Below are 20,787 nucleotides of genomic sequence, written 5' to 3'. Positions count from 1 at the left end.
TTACATTGTTTTGCCTAGCCTTGTAAAAAGATGTCTTTATAAATTTAAGGTCTAACTTTAATTTAGTAGGATTTTATTTTGCCTTATAAATCAAGTGAACATATATTATAGAGAGTTTATTAGACAGTCAAGTGCTTTAATGAATTTATTAATATTGGTGTACGCAAATATTTATTTCTTCTAAAATTTGGAAGAAAAAGAGAATGTGATAAATCAATTCTTCTTGAACATTTGTGAATTTAGTGTGTACTTTGTTTAAATAAAAAATCAACTACCCAGTCTGAATCTCTCGAGTAGAGATATTTAAATTAGTGTTATTTTGTGTGGCTTGTGACAGATGAAACTTTTGGTGAGTATGTTAAGCACTCTTTGATTTCGATGCAACAAATTTATTTTTGAACCAATCGCATCGCTGCGTGAAGATTGCTTTCTTTCTTGCTAAGAATTACCATCTAGCCCAAGAGGAAGTAAAGAGATGGAGAAGAAAGGTAGGATCATTGTATGCAGTAAATTATATTAGTGTTAACATTTGGAAGGCTTTGTTCAAAGTTCTTTAAACCAGATTTTGAGATAACGATTTTGTTAAAAATCTTTTCGAAACCTTGATAGAATTTAAATATCTTTGAAAACAGTTTTTGGGCTTTTTTATTTAAATCAATATATAAAAATTATTAATTTCTAAAATAGATGAAATTATTGATGAAGATGCAAGTCAGGACTAAGTTAAAAGCATCATACAAAGTGGGTGCGGGTACCCAACTTAACTTCGTAGCATGTGAATTGGAGGAGTTGCAGGTAGAGGATCCATGGCACATGCAAAATGGCCACCTCAGCTCCGTCACCCCATGACATGAAGTGTAATACATACGAAATATATAGGTTGATAAGGATTTTAGACCGATTTGATAAGTTTAAAAGTAAATTATATTTGAAGAGTGTGAGTCTATTTATTTATAATAGAGTTGATAATTATTTTTGTTGGAATAGTTTTATTTTTATTGATGGATAATTATTTCTTTTATTTTAGAAGTCTGTTGAGATCTATTATAAAAATGGTATAAAAATTTTTTAGAGGCAGTTACTTGCTTAGACAAATAAAACTGGACTCCTTCACCATATTTAATCTCTTTAAAAAAGTCGAATAAAAATTAGAAATCTCTTTTTTTAAAATGAACTTTTTATTTTTATTAAGTCTGACTTTACTTATTGAGTCAAAGTATCAGCAGTTATCTAAAATTAACATCAACATTGTGTATCACAGAAAAAAGTTCTTTACAATACACGAAAAAAGCATAGCAAATTAGCAATTTATCACTAATGTTGTTAGGAAATAAAATACCTTTTGGTCCTGAATTTTTTTTGTTTAGATAAGTAAGGCTTCTCGTCAGATTAGACCAACAAAAAGGATGAAGCAAGTTTGTGCCCAAAACTTGGACTTGATTAATTTCAAAACATTAAGTCAAGTTGCCAACAATAACCCAAGCCCATTACATCTCTCGGCTTCAATCTTCAATCTTCAGTGTTCCATGTCCAAAAAAGGGAAATTTTCAGTGTTCGGATATTATATATAAACTCAACTGGCAAATTTCCCGCCAATTTGTTTCGGCACTTCGTCAAATCAGAGCAAGAAACCAAACCCTAGACTCTAGAGAGAGAGAGAGAGAGAGAAGCCATGGAAGAGGAAATCAAGTCAGAATTCAGAAAAGCCGGGTTCAACCTTGAGGAAGAAGAAGAAATACTGAACAAGTGTAAGTAGTTCTTCTTTATCGTTTGTTCCAATTCCTTTCTCTCGATTATTGAAGAGTAGAAAAAAACAAAAACGAAGAAGAAGAAGAAGAAAGAAAAAGCGTTGAATGTGTTAATGTGTGTAGCATATGCTTGCAGGTATGACTTTCTGCATCAACTACAGCCTCAGCCCTGCAGATCTCGTCTCAAACTGGGAGGTTTATTACCTCAACAGGTTTTTGCGCTCTCTCTCTACTCTTACACTCTACTGTTATATTTGAAGCTAAAGCTGTGTGTTTGGGAATTATATTAATTTTAGAATGATCTTTCAATATTTTTTGTAGTTTTAATTGTCAAAACTTGTTTCAATTTTTGAACTATTCTCTGCACTTTTTGAATTTCTGAATTTATGAAGGATACACTGTGCTGCATTGCTAATGGTTCTAGAGAAAAAAACAGTGCATTGTTTTATAAAATATCTGAAATGAAAATTGTGGCAATTCTACTTTATGGCCTAATTCTTCTCTTTCTCTCTATCTCTCTCAATCCGACAGACAACTGAATGAGCCAACAGTGCAAAATGCTGAAATGGATGGCTTTTTGATGCACCTGCAGACTAACAAGAAAGAAGAAGTTATAAAGGAGGAATCTAATTTGCATAGTTACTCTATCAGAGATGTAGAAATGTAAGTACATCTTACTAAATTTACAATAAATCCGTGTGTGGTTTTCTTATGTGTTTTGCTTAATGATTGACTTGCTTTAACCTTAAAATTTATGCGGGGTGAGGGGAGGGTGGGATTTCAGTTTTATTTATTAAAGGGGGGTAAGAGCTTATTGTTTTATTTAAAAGGAAGTGCTGGAATGTAATCGAGCTTGTGTATTCCTAATAGAACAAGTAATTGTGGATGGAAAGGGAAGCTTCTTCATCAATCATCATATACAACAAAGCTTTTCACTCAAAATCCATTCACAATAGTCAATAGACAATAATAACTGAACCAAAAGGTTTAGTGTGACCGCTTACACTGATTCTTGTTTGTTTTTATTTATCGTTATCTCCTGTTGGGTTGTGTAATAGCCTAATAGGTTATAAAGTGGACAAAACTGTTTGAATTGTATTTCAGAATTTCCGCTAAGCTACAGATATTTTCATAACAATCCTTCTTTGTAGGGTCTTAAATAATGATGATGATGCTAAGTTTAGTACTCCTGGGACTCCAACAAATAATGATGAACATCTTCGTTCACCTGCACACGAAGCAATGTCTCTAGCAAATGGGAATATTTTATCTTCTGGAAAACCAACTGAGCTGGTGACACCCTTTTCAAAGCGAACTGATAGGTTTGCTGTGAAATTTAGCATCAACACAGTGCCTGATATAGAGAATGAAATACAAGTGCCGAATCATGAGATCGATGAGGACGATGTTATTAGGAAAGTTATGCCTTGTAAAAGGTGTTCATTGGTGGTTCATAGCTCAGGGCCTAAACCTGGTTGCAGATTCATGCATGATAGGACAGAGGATAGGGTATGATATATGGTCTATCTCTTAGATATTTGGCCTTGTTCATTGGTTTATTGAACTCTGATTTTGGTTGTTTAGATGAATGTAATAGAAAATCGAATTCGCAAACATACAAGGGCCCTTGTTGCTTCTGGGCTTTATGGAGAACCAACAGACCCTACAATTGCTTCACAGGTAAATTTAATGCATCTACCTATTTTACTGATGCATTTGCAGAATATTTCAAGACAAATTGTTCTTTGTAGTAGGCCTTTACAATCATTCGGAAGCTGTTACTTAATTGTATGATTGTCTGTTGGCTAATGAGATTATTTGCTATCTTGTTTACTTAACCTCTGTATCTACATTAAATCCTCCTTGCATGGGTCTGATAGTTTAAACTAATATACTTTATCAGAGAAGCATTTTTGCTGTTGGTATGGTTTGCTGTGATGCAGAAGGCCGTCTAAATGACAAGTCTGTCATGCTGCAGGGCAGGTAAATTGGCACTATATATCTCCATATAGATAGTATTTATACAAGTATATTGTAACCTTGATATATCTAAATACTAGGTGTTGGATCTGTTAATGAACAAAATGGAGAAACAAAAGTCAGTCAACTGATCAATTCAGCTTGACCAAGAGTTTATGTTCACTACCTTTTAGCTCTACAAACTTATCTACCATCATATATGGTCTATTTTCTGATATGTTGACAGTGTTGAGCATTCTGGAGGAGAATGTGTTCGTCTGGACTTGCAACGCTTAAGCCATTTTTCAATTTTCCCTGGTCAGGTGAGTAATGGCATGGCAGGTTAAATTCAGGCTTTGAAAGTAAAAAATTGTGCTGGAATTATGGGTTATGAAACAAGGATCTCATCTTTTGATAGGTTGTTGGTATTGAAGGGCATAATCCTAGTGGGCATTGCTTAGTTGCATCTAAATTGGTAGATTCTATACCACCTACCTCTGGTGCTGATGATAAGGATTTGAATCCAGCAAAGAAGCTAGCTATTGATAGAAGTCAACCAATTGATATTACTTCTAAAAAGACAGAGTTGTCCATGGTATTTACTCTACTCGTTTCTTAGTCATTGAGCTCTGTTATAAAATTATATTATGCACTAGGTTCCATTTTTAGTATTTTGGTAAAATTTTACAGATTTTTAGTTTTTTTTTTTTACTATAGTTTATTTTTTAACAATGACAAATTACTAACATCTTAATTAGCCAATCCAAAGTATGGTTATAAGGCAGTCATGTGAAGCAAAACCTTGTAGCTGTTTATTTACTTGCATTTTGACGCATATTATAGATTTTAAAAGATCTCATGTTCTTTTGAAAAATAATTGTGATAATATGAAGAATATTTCTGTTAATAATTTGTATTATACACATGCTCTTGGTGCTTAACAGATTATTGCAGCAGGCCCTTTTACGACAACAGACAATTTATTTTTTGAGCCCCTTGTAGAATTGTTAGCATATGCAAAGCGAAGACAGCCACAGTTACTTATATTGGTAATACCACCTATGCATAATCTGTATCTTTTTAGTTTAGGTCCTAGATAATATGCAAACCTTGATTATTCGATCCTGCCTACTGGACTATCTCAGTTGGGACCATTTGTTGATTCTGAACACTCCAACATTAAGAAAGGAACTGTTGACAGAACCTTTGATGAAATATTTCATAACGACATCCTGAGCAAGGTAATAATTCTTAACAGTAGACATTGTTTTTGGGAATTTTTATTTAGTTCTTTTCTAACCCCCTTGTATCACTTTTGGTATCCAGTTACAAGATTATGTAGAATGTATGGGTTCTGCTGCGCGTGTTCTTCTTGTACCATCTATACGAGATGCGAACCATGATTTTGTTTTCCCTCAGGTACAGATAGAATTGAATCAACTAAGATATGATGATTTTTGTTCAAGATGCTAGTATATTTGTTTCCTTCAATCCCAAATCCAAATATTGATATTAACTATTTCTTTATGCAGCCTGAACTGGATATCAATCTTCCTGATCTCAAATCTCAGGTAAAATTATGTCGAAGCATTTGACAAAATAATCTTGGAACTGTTGCATGTACTTACAAAAATATCATTCACTATTAACATTGATGCTTACGTAATTATTCTGTTCTATTATGCAGATAATCAGTCTCACTAATCCTGGAATTTTTGAGGCAAACGAGGTATTGCATTGGTGATCTCATCTTGGTAATTTATTGTGTTCCACTTCCCATGTTTTACCTCTGGGATTTAAAAATAAAAATTGACTGACACAAGATGCATATTTTGCAAATACATCTGCTGTACCACATAGTATGCTTTACTAAATTTCTTTTAGGTTTTATTATCCACTTACTGATTCTCTTGGCCAAATAGTTGAAGAAAAAATGTTACAAGGTTTAGTTAATTGCTGTGTCTGGAGAGGAGCATGTAAGAGTTACCATTTGTTAATGCTTTTCAGGTCAAAGTTGGTTGCTGCAGTGTAGATATTCTCAAGCAGATCAGTGGGGAAGAGATATCACGAACTGCGCCAGATGGACAACCTACTGATCGCTTGAGTAGGCTTGCAAACCATATTCTTAGCCAGCAAAGGTGAGGTCTGATCTCCTGTGATTTTTTGCTTTCAGAAATCATCACAAAGAGTTGACACCCTTTGATTTTTGGATTAGCTTTTATCCACTTTATCCGCCGGCAGAAGGTGTTCCTTTGGATTTTTCTCTTGCACCAGAAGCCCTTCACCTCCCGTTGGTTCCAGATCTTCTTATCTTACCTTCGGATATCAAGTACTTTGTCAAGGTACACATGTTCTTTACCTTGTGCTTGTTACTTTTTCTCAATCCTTAAAAGATGGTGATTGAATTTTTGAGAAATAGGTGGTGGATACTAATTTCTGATGAAATAAAGTTTATTCATTACTGCATAGGTGCTTAATGTGGGAAGTGAAGAGACAAACTGCAAGAAATGCATTGCTGTGAATCCAGGAAGACTAGCAAAGGGAGAAGGAGGGGGTACTTTTGTAGAGCTTGATTATCGTGGTGGTTCCGACAAAATTAATGCATCAGTTATTGGCATATGAATAGTTTCGGAGCATCTGTAGTCAGGAGGTGCGCATTCGTAACAGCCCTTGAACTGTCGTTCATGCTCTGGAAAATTGCTTTCAGTGATGCATCTTAGCCTGTGTTTTGGAGTAACATGTGAAATTTATAGATATTGTTTTTATTTTTTGGCTAGGACTTAAATATTTAGAAAAAGTTAGAATGCAGAATATGTAATCTTCTCTCAACTCACACAGGCCCTCATGTTTCTCGAGTTAAAATTAGAACCCACTCTGAAACATTGTTAATATGTAGCATTGCTGTTGTGATTAACAATATACATAGTTTAATTTTCTACAGGTATCCTGTATCCACTAGTAGAAGCAATCTTATTTTTGGCTCAGTCAGAATTTGAATTGATTCAAATGGTGACTCACTTCATCACGGGAAGTGTTCCTTTATGTATCATGGGGTTGTACATAATTGTTATATTATATTGAAAGTAACTCAGAATTCGTGACGTTATTGGTATTCACGGGCCTATATGACATGACCGATCAATAAAAATACTCTAACACTCCACCTTTGTCATATATTCCATACATAATACTAGCTAGATATCATATTCATGTTTTATAAAAACAATTTTATTATACTACGTGCCTTCCTCTGTAAGTATACTCTTGGAAATCAGGAAATGACATAGTAATGTATGTGCCTTTAAGCTTCACAGGAGCACTTGTGCAGTTGTAAATTAAGTTATGAAGAGAACAGCATATGCCAAATAGTTGCTTAGCTATAGCCACGAAACATCTCGTTTTATTTATCACTTCACGTATTAATTACGTGAACTAATTGTGTAAAATGCATAAATAAACTGGCTACCTTGAAAGCAGGTCCAAAAGGAAGAGCTACTGCTCGAAGCATGAGTTGCTTAAAATATAAAAGTTAAATTAAACCTATTTTGTTAAAATGACCAAAATGCAACCACACCCAAAATACAATCTGTTTCGAAGCTTGCCTGTACTACACCTTTGGTTTTGTCGAAAAGCTAAAATGAGATTTTAATAAAAGTCATCAGGTAGAGCAGGACTAGAGAAAAATCAGCATTAGAATTAACTATCACCGTACAACAGAAGTTGAAAGCCCTTTATTTGAACTCTGCACTTCAGTAGCTCTGGTTGCTGATTTACATCACCATACCTCCATCAATGGTGAACACCTGCAACACATTTAATAGCTTAACTGTAAGTGCCTAATTGGCTAGAAAAGAAATGAGGCTAAATAACACAATTTACAGAACCTTCAAATGATATGACAAGTTATTAGAGTCAATTTCATCAACAAATTTCAGTATGTCTTGAATTATATGTATTGCACTGAGAGGGTGACTAGTGTAATAAAGTAATTCTGCATTAGAAAGCAATAGGGAAATAGAATAAACTACCTGCCCAGTGATGTAACTAGCAGCAGGATTAAGAGCCAAAAATTCCACCAGCCCAGCAACTTCTTCTGGTTGACCATATCGCCCTGAATCCATGGTAGAAATTGTAAGTTAATAACACCAACTAATTAAAGCATCCATCAACATAGTTCCAGTGTTCACCTAATGGGATTGTCTCCAAAATCTTTTTCTCAATGTCTTCTCCTAGCTTTGCAGTCATATCAGATGCAATAAACCCTGGGGCAACTGCATTAACCTGGCAAGTAAAATCCGGTTTTAGTTCATTCCATCAACTGGCTATTTGCTCTTTGATATCAGGAAGAAATGCATAGATTTAAGAAATACAGTGATGCTTCTGCTAGAATACTCCTTTGCAACAGTTTTTGTTAAGCCAATTACTCCGGCTTTTGCAGCACTATAATTGGCTTGTCCAACATTGCCAACCAGACCAACAACTGATGCAATATTGATTATCCTTCCCTGAGAAACACAGGTGGATTGATATATATATGAAAATAAGAGATTAGTGACCATTAGACAGCAAAAGACTGAATGCTAATTATTTCCAGTCTAGGAACAACAATCACTTAATTGGTTAATGATGCTGGAAGAATGCCGGAGATGGAATCAATTGGTTTATTAAGTGGATGTTACCTTCTTCTTCTTCATCATAATCTTAGCTGCAGCCTGCCCAAAAAAAATGTCAGATCCAATCCATAAAGAAAGCTAAATATATTTTAACTCCATTCAAATTATTAACTGACTTACCTGTGTGCAAAGAAAAACCCCTGTGAGATTTAGATCAATAACCTCCTGCCATTGAGATTTCTTCATTCTCATTAACAAACCATCTCTAGTAGTTCCTGAATCCATAATATCTTATGAGTATGATATTTGAATACCAACAGAAAAATGATAGCAGAAGAGCTTAAGGTACCTGCATTGTTTATCAATACATCAACAGTTCCCCAAGCATCGGTTGCCTGCATATACGGAAGTCATGAAAGCAGCCAAGACAGAAAAATCTCAGCATAATAATTTGAGAATAGAAGCTTACAGCTTTAATCATGGATTCCACGTGAGCTTCATTGGAAATATCTCCCCCAAATGTAAGAGCTTGTCCACCAGATGCCTCGATCTAAAAGATAATAGTCAAATAAATGCAGCCAATTCAATTGATATAACATATTGAACAACATCTATAAATAATACAAACAAAAAAGAGCTGACTTCACAAGTAAAATAAGAAGCAAATGTTCAAGCATGGGACAAATTAAACATTAACTACCAATCACAGAAACGTTGCTACTAAAAGAGATAATGAATTGCAAAGTTACAATGCACAACAATTTTCCTAGAAACTGTCTTTAATAATTATATCTTCATCAACTTCACTTATGACAAGTTTATAAAGAACAAATACATCATTAAATTAGAAAGGCCATGAAACCTCAGCTGGAAAAGAAAACCACATAATATTATCAACGACCAACTTTGGCTGGAAATTGGGACAGAGATGCATGATCATATTTAGATGTATTGCATTGATAGAATTGTACATCTGCATCCGTATCACTACAAAAATTTCACCGTCCTTTGTTCTAGTGGAAAGGAAAATGACAAACATCAAACAAAAAAAGATTGATATTAATTTATTAAAAGTTTTTTACTAAAATTTGACATTAGAACTCATTTATCTAATAAAATAAAAATATTTTTTGATTAAAATATATTTATAATTAAACTTTTCGAACAAAAACATTTAAAAAACTAATTTGGAGTATTACTGCAATTCTCTCGGTGAAATGCTTAATAGATTTTTTAAATAAATCAAATATTGTTTATTTTAAAAAATATATATTTTTATATTATATTACACATTTTATAAGTGTATTTTTATTTTTATCTTTATAGCAATAGCAATAGTAATAGCAATACAAGATGTCTTTTTAGCCAGGAATTGGTTTTACATTGTATTCGGGATTGTCCAAAAACTCAGCTTGTCTGGCATAGATTGGATATTTCTTGTCATCCTTTAGATTTGAAGAACTGGTTCTTGTTGTCAGTAATGGAAGCAATCGTCCCTACCGTCGTAAAATAAGAGCACCCGGCTCTGCCCATTCACAAGGACTCGATTCTAGAGAGCATCCGTTCAAGTTCTTTTCAGGACTTTGGTGGATATGGCGAGTAAGAAATAATGACATATTTAATCCCCATGAAACTTGGCCTCCGAAAAAAGTGATTTGTCTAGCATTAACTTCAGAAAATGAGCTTAGAAATATTTTTGAATTACAACGTATGTCCCTTCCCTCTACTTTAAATGGTTTTTGGAATTCCCCATCCATTGGTACTTTTAAAATTAATTGTGATGCTAGTTATTTTGGTTCGGGTGATAGTGTTGGTTTTGCTTGTGTTATTAGAGATTGTAATGGGAGTTGGCAAAGGGGGTGTTTGGGAATGATTGAGAGTAATAGTATTCTTCAAGGAGAATTGTTTGCTATTTGGAGAGGATATCTCTTAGCTTGGGATGTGGGTCAACGAGATGTTATTTGTGAGACGGATTGTGTGGAAGCATTTAATCTTGTTACTCAAGATGGTTTTGGGTTTATTGATCCATTGGTGCTCAAAATAAGAGATATCATGCATTGGAATTGGCGTGTTGACTTTCGTTTGATTATGAGAGATGCAAATACGGTGGCAGATACTATGACAAAGATGGCGATGAAGTTACAACTTTCGCATGTGGAGTTTCTTACACCTTGGGAGGAGTTTAAGAGTAGTCTGCCCCTCTATTTAAGCAGTTCCTTGTTTTATTTGTTTTGTTTTTCTTTGTTTAATTTATTTCAGTCACCAAAAAAATAGGAAACTCTTATGTTGACGTGACGCTCATACATTTGAGTTTGAAAATTTATTTGCTTAAGTGTTGTCAATAAAATTTTTTAAATTTTATTTATAACTTATAACTTATTATTTGCTTAAGTTGTTACCTTTTGAATTTTTAAATATGCTTTCTTAGGTTGTTGGATATTTAGTTTTTAATATTGTTGAACTAATAATTTTCTTAGGTGCCAATGTCATCACTAAAAATTTTAAAATGTTATTTATAAATTATAATTTATTATTTGCTTAAATTGTTACTTTTTAAATTTGAGACAATCTTTCCAAAGAAACATTTTATAGAGACGTTTAAGTGCTTGTTTGGTACGGAAGTTTGAGAGATTCTCTACCAGTTTTATAGGAGAAAAATCATGAAAACAAGGAAGACGTGTAACTGAAAGTTGAGAATTGATAGGGGCATTAAGGTAATTGTATACTCACCTAATCCACTATATAAATAAACCCCTCCCTCTTTCTCAAAAGTCATAACAACCCAATCGGCCTCTAAATACGTTTTAAGAACGAATAAGATAGAGTTAAGATGATTTTCTTTTTCTGAATGAAAAAGGAACATACATACATGTACCTAAGTGTGTAACCGTGAAAGCAGGGGCAAAGACTTTAATAGTGACACGAAAATTGAAGCGAGTTTTTGTATTTCAGTTTCAGAGCGCATTTCACGAGAATTGAAGCAGGGGCAAAAGTGCTTAATTTTTTTTCTCTTTGGATTCTTCCATCAACCAACTTTAAACCCATTAATAGAATAATGATTCCTTAAAGCTCATAAGAAAAATTTGTAATCTTGGCTGATATAATGATATTCCTCATTACACCAATAAGAGACAGTGTCATTATTAATAGTCCAATAATAATGCATATATGAAATTCAATGATAAAAGAACAAAATTCACTCTGGTGCAATGAGAAATATCATTATGTCAGCCAAGGATTACAAATTTTTCTCATAAACTTTTAAGAATCATTATTCTGTTAGTGGATTTAAAGTTGGTTGATGGAAGAATGCAAAAAAAAAAAAAGAATTAAGCACTTTTGAGATATTGTGCAAAGATAAATTCTTGATATGATCAATAAATTTTTATGAAATATATATAAAAGACATTGCATTGTTTTGCCTAACCTTGTAAAAAGATGTCTTCATAAATTTAAGGTCTAGCTTTAATTTAGTAGGATTTTATTTTGCTTTATAATCAAGTGCACATATATTACAGAGAGTTTATTAGACAGTCAAGTGCTTTAATGAATTTATTAATATTAGTGTACGCAAATATTTATTTCTTCTAAAATTTGGAAGAAAAAGAGAATGTGATAAATCAATTTTTGTTGAACATTTGTGAATTTAGTGTGTATTTTGTTTAAATAAAAAATTAACTACCCATGTCTGAATCTCTCGAGTAGAGATGTTTAAATTAGTGTTATTTTGTGTGGCTTGTGACAGATAAAGCATTTAGTGAGTATGTTAAGCACTCTTTGATTTTGGTGCAACAAATTCATTTTTGAACCAACCGCATCGCTGCGTGAAGATTGCTTTCTATTTTGCTAAGAATTACCATCTAGTCCAAGAGGAAGTGAAGAGATGGAGAAGAAAGGTAGGATCATTGTATGCAGTAAAGTATATTAGCGTTGAACATCTGGAAGGCTTTGTTCAAAGTTCTTTAAATCAGATTTTGAGATACCGATTTTGTTAAAAATCTTTTCGAGATCTTGATAGAATTCAGAAAACTTTCAAAATAGTTTTTGGACTTTTTTATTTAAATAAGTATATAAATTATTAATTCTTAAAATGCGCATAGATGAAATTATTGATGAAGATGAGGATCCATGGCATATGCGAAATGGCCACGTCAGCTCTGTCACCCCATGACATGAAGCCTCCAACTCTAGTGTAATACATACGAATGGAAAAAATGTGTACTTTTCACTCACTTTCTTTTCACTCCTAACCTTTTTTTTCATGTTAACAAGATTAAATAATAATAATAATAATAATAAAGCATATAAAAAATAATAAGCGGTAAAAATAACACATAAAAATATTAGTATAAGTTAATAAGGATTTTACACCGGTTTGATAGGTTTGAAAATAAATTATATCTGAAGAGTGTCAGTATATTTATAATAGAGTTGATAATTATTTTTATTGGAGTAATTCCATCTTTATTGATGAATAATCATTTCCCTTATCTTAGAAATCTGTTGAGATTTATCTTCTAGATGAGATAAAAATGGTACGAAAGTTCTTTGAAGACAATTATTTATTTAGGTAAGTAAAATTGGGCTCCTTCTTAGTGTTTAAAATAAGCCTCTTATTCTTATTGAGCCTGACTTTAGTTATTGAGTTAGAGTATCAACAATTATCTAAAATTAACGTCAACATTGTGTATCGCAAAAAAAAGTTCTTTAAAATATACGAAAAAAGCATAGCAAATTAACAATTTATCACTAATGTTGTTAGGAAATAAAATACCTTTTGGTCCTGATATTTTTTTTTTGTTAGATAAGTAAGGCATCTCGTCACTCGTCAGATTAGACCAACAAAAAGGATGAAGCAAGTTTGTGCCCAAAAATTGGACTTGATTAATTTCAAAACATTAAGTCAAGTTGCCAACAATAACCCAAGCCCATTACATCTCTCGGCTTCAGTATTCAATCTTGTGTTCCATGTCCAAAAGAGGAAAATTTTCAGTGTTCGGATATTATATATAAACTCAACTGGCAAATTTCCCGCCAATTTGTTTCGCACTTCGGCAAATCAGAGAAAGAAGAGAGAGAGAAGCCATGGAAGAGGAAATCAAGTCAGAATTCAGAAAAGCCGGGTTCAACCTTGAGGAAGAAGACGAAATACTGAACAAGTGTAAGTAGTTCTTCTTTCTCGTTTGTTCCAATTCCTTTCTCTCGATTATTGAAGAGTAGAAAAAAACAAAAACGAAGAAGAAGAAGAAGAAAGAAAAGGCGTTGAATGTGTTAATGTGTGTAGCATATGCTTGCAGGTATGACTTTCTGCATCAACTACAGCCTCAGCCCTGCAGATCTCGTCTCAAACTGGGAGGTTTATTACCTCAACAGGTTTTTACGCTCTCTCTCTACTCTGACACTCTACTGTTATATTTTTTGAATTTCTGAGTTTATGAAGGATACACTCTGCTGCGTTGCTAATGGTTCCACAAAAAAAAACAGTGCATTGTTTTATAAAATATCTGAAATGAAAATTGTGGCAATTCTACTTTATGGCCTAATTCTTCTCTTTCTCTCTATCTCTCTCAATCCAACAGACAACTGAATGAGCCAACAGTGCAAAATGCTGAAATGGATGGCTTTTTGATGCACCTGCAGACTAACAAGAAAGAAGAAATTATAAAGGAGGAATCTAATTTGCATAGTTACTCTATCAGAGATGTAGAAATGTAAGTACATCTTACTAAATTTACAATAAATCCGTGTGTGGTTTTCTTATGTGTTTTGCTTAATGATTGACTTGCTTTAACCTTAAAATTTATGCGGGGTGAGGGGAGGGTGGGATTTCAGTTTTATTTATTAAAGGGGGGTAAGAGCTTATTGTTTTATTTAAAAGGAAGTGCTGGAATGTAATCGAGCTTGTGTATTCCTAATAGAACAAGTAATTGTGGATGGAAAGGGAAGCTTCTTCATCAATCATCATATACAACAAAGCTTTTCACTCAAAATCCATTCACAATAGTCAATAGACAATAATAACTGAACCAAAAGGTTTAGTGTGATTACTTAAGGGGAAAAAATTAAAAGTATGTAAGAAGAGAACAAAAAAAAATCCCCAACCCAAACTCATAGTTACTACAACATCATCCAAGCCTGTCACATTCTCAATCTAATTTCAGATACTATATAATGTCTCATATCAAATTTCAGAACCAGCTCACTAATCAAAAACCATTTACCAAAAGTAAAATTTTTCATGGTCATTGAAGCGAAGTTTTGGGGATTACTGGGTTAAGCATAGTTGTCAGAACCCACCCATCGAATCGGTCTGGCTGCTGGTTAATGGGTCTCAGGTTCACTGTTTGATCAGGTTGATCTGATCTTATTTAAATAAAAATATAAAATAGTCAAAAACTTAAAATTAAAATTTAAAATTTAAATACATGTCTTCACATTAGTGTATTTGATTAAACCATCTTAAAAGAAAAAAAAAAAATCATCTAACCATAGTATCACATTAGTACATCACCTAATTGATTGACAGAGCCTATCATCTAACCATAGCATCAGCAGATTCAAATCATCTAAACAGCAAGCATCAATCAGAGAAAAACCAGCAATCACAAAAAAAATCAGCAACAGTAAGCATCAATCAACCTAAACAGCAAGCATCAACCAATGCTAAACAGCAACAATAACAAAAAAACAGCAACAATCAAAAAAAAAAAAACGAGCAACAATTAGAGGGAAAAAAAACAGCAAAAAATCAACCATGGGAGCTACATTAAAACAGGATCAGCAGCAACAATCATCCAAAACATTAAACAATAATGATTGAATAACTAAAAAAAAATTAAAAAAGCTCACCTTAGCCGCACGTAGAGGGAGAGAACCGAGCCAGGGAAGAGAAGACGGAGGCAGAGGAGACAAGAGAATAGGGCAGAGGGCGAGTAGAGATGGAGGCAGCAGCGAGGAGATGGAGCGGTGACGCAGAGGGGCTGGCGAGCGGCGGCGACGAGATGGAGGCCGGCGAGACGCGCTGATAGAGAAGGTTGAGGAAAGCTCTGCCTCTGTGCTGTGAGTGTGAGAGAGTATGTTGGGGGGCTTCTTCGAAGATTAGGCTTAGGGCCTTTTTTTTTTTTCCTTAAATCCAAAACGACTTCCTTTGGCGGAGGGGTTAACAAACCAAAAAAAAAAATAGTAAATCTTTATCTTTATCTGTATCTTTATATCTTTATCTTTATAGATAAAGTAAATAAATTAACAATTTTTAAAACTCTAAATTAACGTAAATCTTTATAGTAATATTAATATGTAACAACCAAACCAAAGTACAATTAATGTAAATCTTTTTAAAATTCTAAATTTCTTTAAAAAAAAAACGTATGTAGCTGTAATTAAAAAAAATCAACAAAATTTTAAAAAATAATGCTAAAAAAATTAACAAATTTTTAAAAAATAGTATTAAAATTTAAAAAATAATAATTTAGGTAAAATAATTTAAAATTTAAAAAATAACAACCTAAGTACGACAATTTAAAATTTAAAAATTAACAACCTAAATAAAATAATTTGAAATTTAAAAAATAACAATCTAAGTAAAATAATTTAAACAAATAAAATAATTTAATTAAAAAATAATAAAACAACTCAAATAAATAATTTAAAATTTAAAAATAACAAGCAAATAATAATTTATAATTTATAAATAAAAGTAACAATCTAAGCAAATAAACTCTAAGACTCAACATATGAACGCCATGTCAGCATATAAGGTCCCCATTTTAAAAATTAACCGCCTAAGAAAAACAACTTTAATTTAAAAAATAACAACTTAAGAAAATAATCATTTATAATTTATAAATAAAAGTAACAATCTAAGCAAATAACTTAAAATTTAAAAAATAACAATCTAAGCAAATAACTTAAAATTTGAAAAATAACAAACCAAATAAAACAACCTAATTTAAAATTTAAAAAGTAACAACCTAAGCAAATAATAATTTATAATTTATAAATAAAATTCTAAGCACAAGAGCTTCTCATTTGTATTGTATGTATTATCGATGTATTATCGATTTGTATTTGTATTATCGTTTTGTATTTGTATTTGTATTTGTATTATCGATTTTTTGACCAAATCAATTTGTCTGATCTAATTTTGACAAAAATAATATAATTTAATTAATTATATGTATTAAATTTTAGTTAATAACAAACAATCTTAAAAAAAGACATTTTAAATATTTTTATGAAAATGTATTCCTTAAAAAATAAATAAATGAATTACCAAAAATAAAATAAAATAAAATAAACGACTTGGAACGACGAATTTTATCAATTTTGACGCCCTAAACTTTATTATCAATGCAAAAGTTTATGGAAAAAAAAAAGCCCATTCCCTCACATTTATGAATGAGATCTGATCTGATCCCATAATCACGGAATTCATGCTAACACAAACACTTGTTTATAATTTTATTCACTACATTCGATTCATTAACTACTTTATTACTGTTCATTCTCTCGCTCTCAAATAATAATAATTTTTCCAAAAATAACAGCTAAATTATTATATACTATGTTATGATAAATCATTACGCGTATTTATTTTATATATAGCAACAATAGTCAAATCGTTATCCAAATAAACATTAAATTAAATATATAGTTTAAGTGCTTGTTTGGTACGGAAGTTTGAAAGATTCTCTCCCAATTTTATAGGAGGAAAATCAAGAAAACAAAAAAGGCGTGTGACTGAAAGTTGGGAATTAGTAGGGGCATTAAAGTAATTGCATACTCACCGAATTCTATATAAATAAATCCCTCCCTTTTTCTCAAAATCCAATCGGCATCTAAATACGTTTTTGTTGGAGCGGGAGAGGGAAAACTAAAGCAGAAGAAAAGGCTTGACTTCTAATTGCTAAAAAGAACCAGAAGAAAAAAAGATACATGGATTCTGAGAACGAAGTAAGTGGTGATGGTTTGGCATCTGCAGCTATAACAACAACAATAATAAAAGATTCAAAGCAAAAGAAGCTTAATGATTGGCTTCCCATCACTGCCTCAAGAAATGCCAAATGGTGGTATTCTGCCTTCCACAATCTCACCGCCATGGTTGGTGCTGGAATTCTTAGCCTTCCTTATGCCATGTCACATATGGGTTGGTACGTAATAGTAGTTGTGTTTCTTCTTCAAGTTCTAATTATGCTACTTATCTTCACAATTTATTATTATATATATGATATATGATATTGTTTCTTATCACTAAAATGGATTAATTACTTTGGTTGACATAATATGGATGACTTGTAGATGATTGTTTATTTAGATATTTTATTTTTTAATATTTTTGTTTTTAGAATTTATAAAAAAATAACAATTTTTTTTTTGTTATTTCTCTTTTTTTTTCTCCTAAAATCTTGAAAACAAAAAATATTAAAAATAAAGCGAGAATAAAAGATGAAAACGTAAATCAAAGTTTTTAGATTTTTGGTCAAATTTTATTATTTTATATTAAAATATCTTACTTAATCCATTGTTTTAAAGTATCTCTGGCCTCTGTTTTCCAACATGAGCATTCATATGCATTGAATTGAAGAAGATAAGGATAAGAATATTGTAAAATGGCTTTGTTTAATTTATTTGAATACTAAAAAATTTTCGCCAATTATTATATATATATCTATAATGTTGTTGTTATATTATTCATTTGAAATGAAATTGATCGAGATTTGTTTTTTAATATAAAAAAATAGGGGTGTTGGTGTTACAGTGATGATCCTGTCATGGATAATCACGCTATATACTTTATGGCAAATGGTTGAAATGCATGAAATGGTACCTGGGAGAAAGAGAAACGACAGGTATCATGAATCGGGACAAGAAGCTTTCGGAGAAAAGCTTGGTCTATGGATTGTGGTTCCTCAACAACTGCTTGTTGAAGTTGGTACATGTATTGTATAGATATACAACTGGAGGCAATTCTTTAAAAAAGGTTCATGAAACTTTTTGTCCTGATTGCAAGCAAATCAGAACCACTTATTGGATCATGGTTTTTGCTTCTGTCAACTTTGTGCTTGCCCAAATTCCTAACTTTAACTCTATTTCCGCTATCTCTGCTGGTGCAGCCGTCATGTCTCTTAGGTAAGTATGAATTTTGCCACAACATATAAAATATTTAATAATTTGATTTTTTTTACTAAAAAAAATTTACCTGTATCTAAGGTATTTAGTCAATACTATAAATGTTATCATAATTTCACTTAATGTTGGATTAATGTGTTTTTGGATCAGTTACTCAACGATTGCTTGGGCTGCGTCTATCAAGAAAGGGATTTCAAAAGACATAGACTATACTGTAAAAATGAAAAGCACGAGCGATGGTGTCTTCAATTTCTTGTCAGCATTGGGAGATGTGGCTTTTGCATACGCAGGCCACAATGTGGTTCTTGAAATCCAAGCCACAATGCCTTCAACTGCGGAGAAACCTTCTAAGATACCAATGTGGAGAGGGTGTGTTTTGGCATACATTGGAGTTGCATTATGCTACTTCCCTGTTGCCTTTATTGGGTACTACATGTTTGGAAATTCTCTGGATGATAACATCCTCATCACACTCCAACGCCCTCCTTGGCTTATTGGCATTGCTAACTTGTTTGTTGTCATCCATGTTGTTGGAGGCTACCAGGTCACTTTCAACTTTTACGGTCACACTTACTCCTTTTATAGTTTTATTACTTCATTTTTATAACTAATTTTTGTTAAACAGGTATTTGCAATGCCAGTGTTTGATATGATTGAAACCTTCTTGGTTACACGCTTGAATTTCTCACCTTCTACTACCCTGCGATTCATAACTCGCTTTCTATATGTTGGTATGTTATTCATTTATCACTTGATTTGGAATGGCTTCTATTGCCTTCTAGCAACAAAACTCCAACTTTTCTAATTCTATATTGTGCAGGAATTACAATGTTCATAGGAATTTGTGTCCCATTTTTTGGGTCTCTTCTTGGATTTCTTGGTGGATTCGCATTTGCTCCCACCTCTTACTATGTAAGTAGGATATATTATTATTATTTGATATTTTAAATAGAAATATTAAATGCATATAAAAAAACCAGTCAACAAATTATCTTTTATTTATTAAATATATGTATTATTTAATTTATTTTTAATTTGTATTTATTTTTTTAATATATATTTTGTATGGATAACTAATTTTTTTGTATATATGTAACATGGTTGTATTTTAAAAGCATTTGTGAAATATAATTTTGGGAAGAGATATAAAAAAAATTTAGAAAAAATAAAATTTTTTTCTTCATTTCTTAAAAATCTAATCTACAAAGACACTGATGGAGAATGTGAAAAAATATGAATAAATAATAATAAATATTTATATTTTATCCAACCTATTATGCATATACATGTTTAGCTATTATTAGTCTTATTTAATTTTATGGCTACTTGCAGCTTCCATGGGCTCAAGAAACCTAAAAAATATGGCTTGTCCTGGACGATTAATTGGGTAAATTTATTTGTATTTGATTATTAATAAGTTTATTTTTAATTTGAAAAATTATCCATAAAGACACTAGTTAATTTTGTTCTTTTATCATTGAATTTCAGATATGCATTATTATTGGACTATTAATAATGATACTATCTCCTATTGGTGCAATGAGGAATATCATTATATCAGCCAAAAATTACAAATTTTTCTCATGAGCTTAAGGACTTTTGAGGCACTGTGCAAAGATGAATTCTTGATATAATTAATTACTTTTTATGATTATATATATAAAAGACATTGCATTGTTTTGCCTAGCCTTGTAATTTAATTTAGTAGGATTTTATTTTGCCTTATAATCAAGTGCACATATATTACAAAGAGTTTATTAGACAGTCAAGTACTTTAATAAATTTATTAATATTGGTCTACCCAAATATTTATGTCTTCTAAAATTTGGAAGAAAAAAAAAGTGTGATAAATCTATTTATCTTGAACATTTGTGAATCTAATGTGTACTTGTTTAAATAAAAAATTAACTACCGTCATGTCTATATCTCTCCAGATGTTTATGGCGCAGTTTTTTTGTAAAGTGAATTGAAAGTAAACAAAATTTTTTTTAAATAGTTTAAAAATTGCACCAAATCACTTTCTTACTTAGCAAATTGGTTTTAAATAAGTTTTTAATATAAAACAGTAATGAAGCTTGTGTTATTTTTTTGGTGGATGTTATAATACTCCTTTAAAGTTTGGAGTTTTGAAACTCTTTTAAATTATTAATATTGTAATGTACGTTGGCGCAATATTCTAGAGAATTTCATTAACGAAGGTTTTAATGTATATTGACAAAATTATTAATTAATTAATATATTTTTTTTGTAAAACTACCAATACATTAATTATAACTTTTAAAATATATTTTTAATAAAATAGCAATTATGATTATTACAGAAATTTTTTTTGATCACTT

The 20,787-nt window shown here is 31.7% G+C and overlaps 3 protein-coding genes and 2 pseudogenes across 6 annotated transcripts in view; 3 read left to right on the top strand and 2 right to left on the bottom strand.

Annotated features, from left to right (window-relative positions):
- Window positions 1–15,432, bottom strand: part of LOC107468924 (protein Iojap-related, mitochondrial) — a 107,277-nt gene extending 91,845 nt beyond the window's left edge. Inside the window, exon 1 of the mRNA XM_052255242.1 lies at window positions 15,303–15,432. The gene's annotated coding sequence lies outside the window, so the exon portion shown is untranslated. The remainder of the gene's footprint in view (window positions 1–15,302) is intronic.
- LOC107468927 (lysine histidine transporter 2-like) overlaps window positions 1–20,203 on the top strand; it is a 28,239-nt pseudogene extending 8,036 nt beyond the window's left edge.
- LOC107468921 (uncharacterized) lies at window positions 1,606–6,736 on the top strand. 2 transcript variants are annotated; one of them, XM_016088301.3, is made up of 17 exons: window positions 1,606–1,748; window positions 1,885–1,960; window positions 2,280–2,411; window positions 2,900–3,257; window positions 3,333–3,428; window positions 3,652–3,731; window positions 3,955–4,030; window positions 4,126–4,302; window positions 4,652–4,756; window positions 4,853–4,948; window positions 5,034–5,126; window positions 5,240–5,278; window positions 5,395–5,436; window positions 5,715–5,845; window positions 5,923–6,049; window positions 6,177–6,357; window positions 6,649–6,736. In XM_016088301.3, the coding sequence occupies exons 1-16, from the start codon at window positions 1,673–1,675 to the stop codon at window positions 6,327–6,329; spliced, it is 1,857 nt and encodes a 618-aa protein (XP_015943787.1). In that variant the 5' UTR covers window positions 1,606–1,672; the 3' UTR covers window positions 6,330–6,357; window positions 6,649–6,736. The 2 variants fall into 2 exon arrangements, with proteins under 2 accessions (XP_015943787.1, XP_052111198.1); XM_052255238.1 differs by lacking the exon at window positions 6,649–6,736 and having other exon boundaries at window positions 6,177–6,522.
- The window catches only part of LOC107468923 (3-oxoacyl-[acyl-carrier-protein] reductase 4), a gene marked incomplete at its 5' end in the record, with an annotated part of 29,133 nt that continues 15,435 nt past the window's right edge, over window positions 7,090–20,787 (bottom strand). Inside the window, 8 exon segments of one of the 3 annotated variants that reach the window (XM_052255239.1) lie at window positions 7,090–7,510; window positions 7,736–7,818; window positions 7,895–7,988; window positions 8,078–8,212; window positions 8,387–8,419; window positions 8,501–8,595; window positions 8,670–8,715; window positions 8,790–8,870. In XM_052255239.1, coding sequence (XP_052111199.1) covers window positions 7,478–7,510; window positions 7,736–7,818; window positions 7,895–7,988; window positions 8,078–8,212; window positions 8,387–8,419; window positions 8,501–8,595; window positions 8,670–8,715; window positions 8,790–8,870 — 600 coding nt within the window. 3 annotated transcript variants of the gene reach the window in all.
- Window positions 13,376–20,787, top strand: part of LOC107468918 (uncharacterized) — a 19,473-nt pseudogene continuing 12,061 nt past the window's right edge.

The sequence above is a fragment of the Arachis duranensis genome, chromosome 10 (assembly GCF_000817695.3).
Source record: "Arachis duranensis cultivar V14167 chromosome 10, aradu.V14167.gnm2.J7QH, whole genome shotgun sequence".
NCBI classification, from domain to species: Eukaryota; Viridiplantae; Streptophyta; class Magnoliopsida; order Fabales; family Fabaceae; genus Arachis; species Arachis duranensis.
Note: the sequence above shows the minus strand (reverse complement) of the source record. Positions and strands in the feature narration are given on the sequence as shown.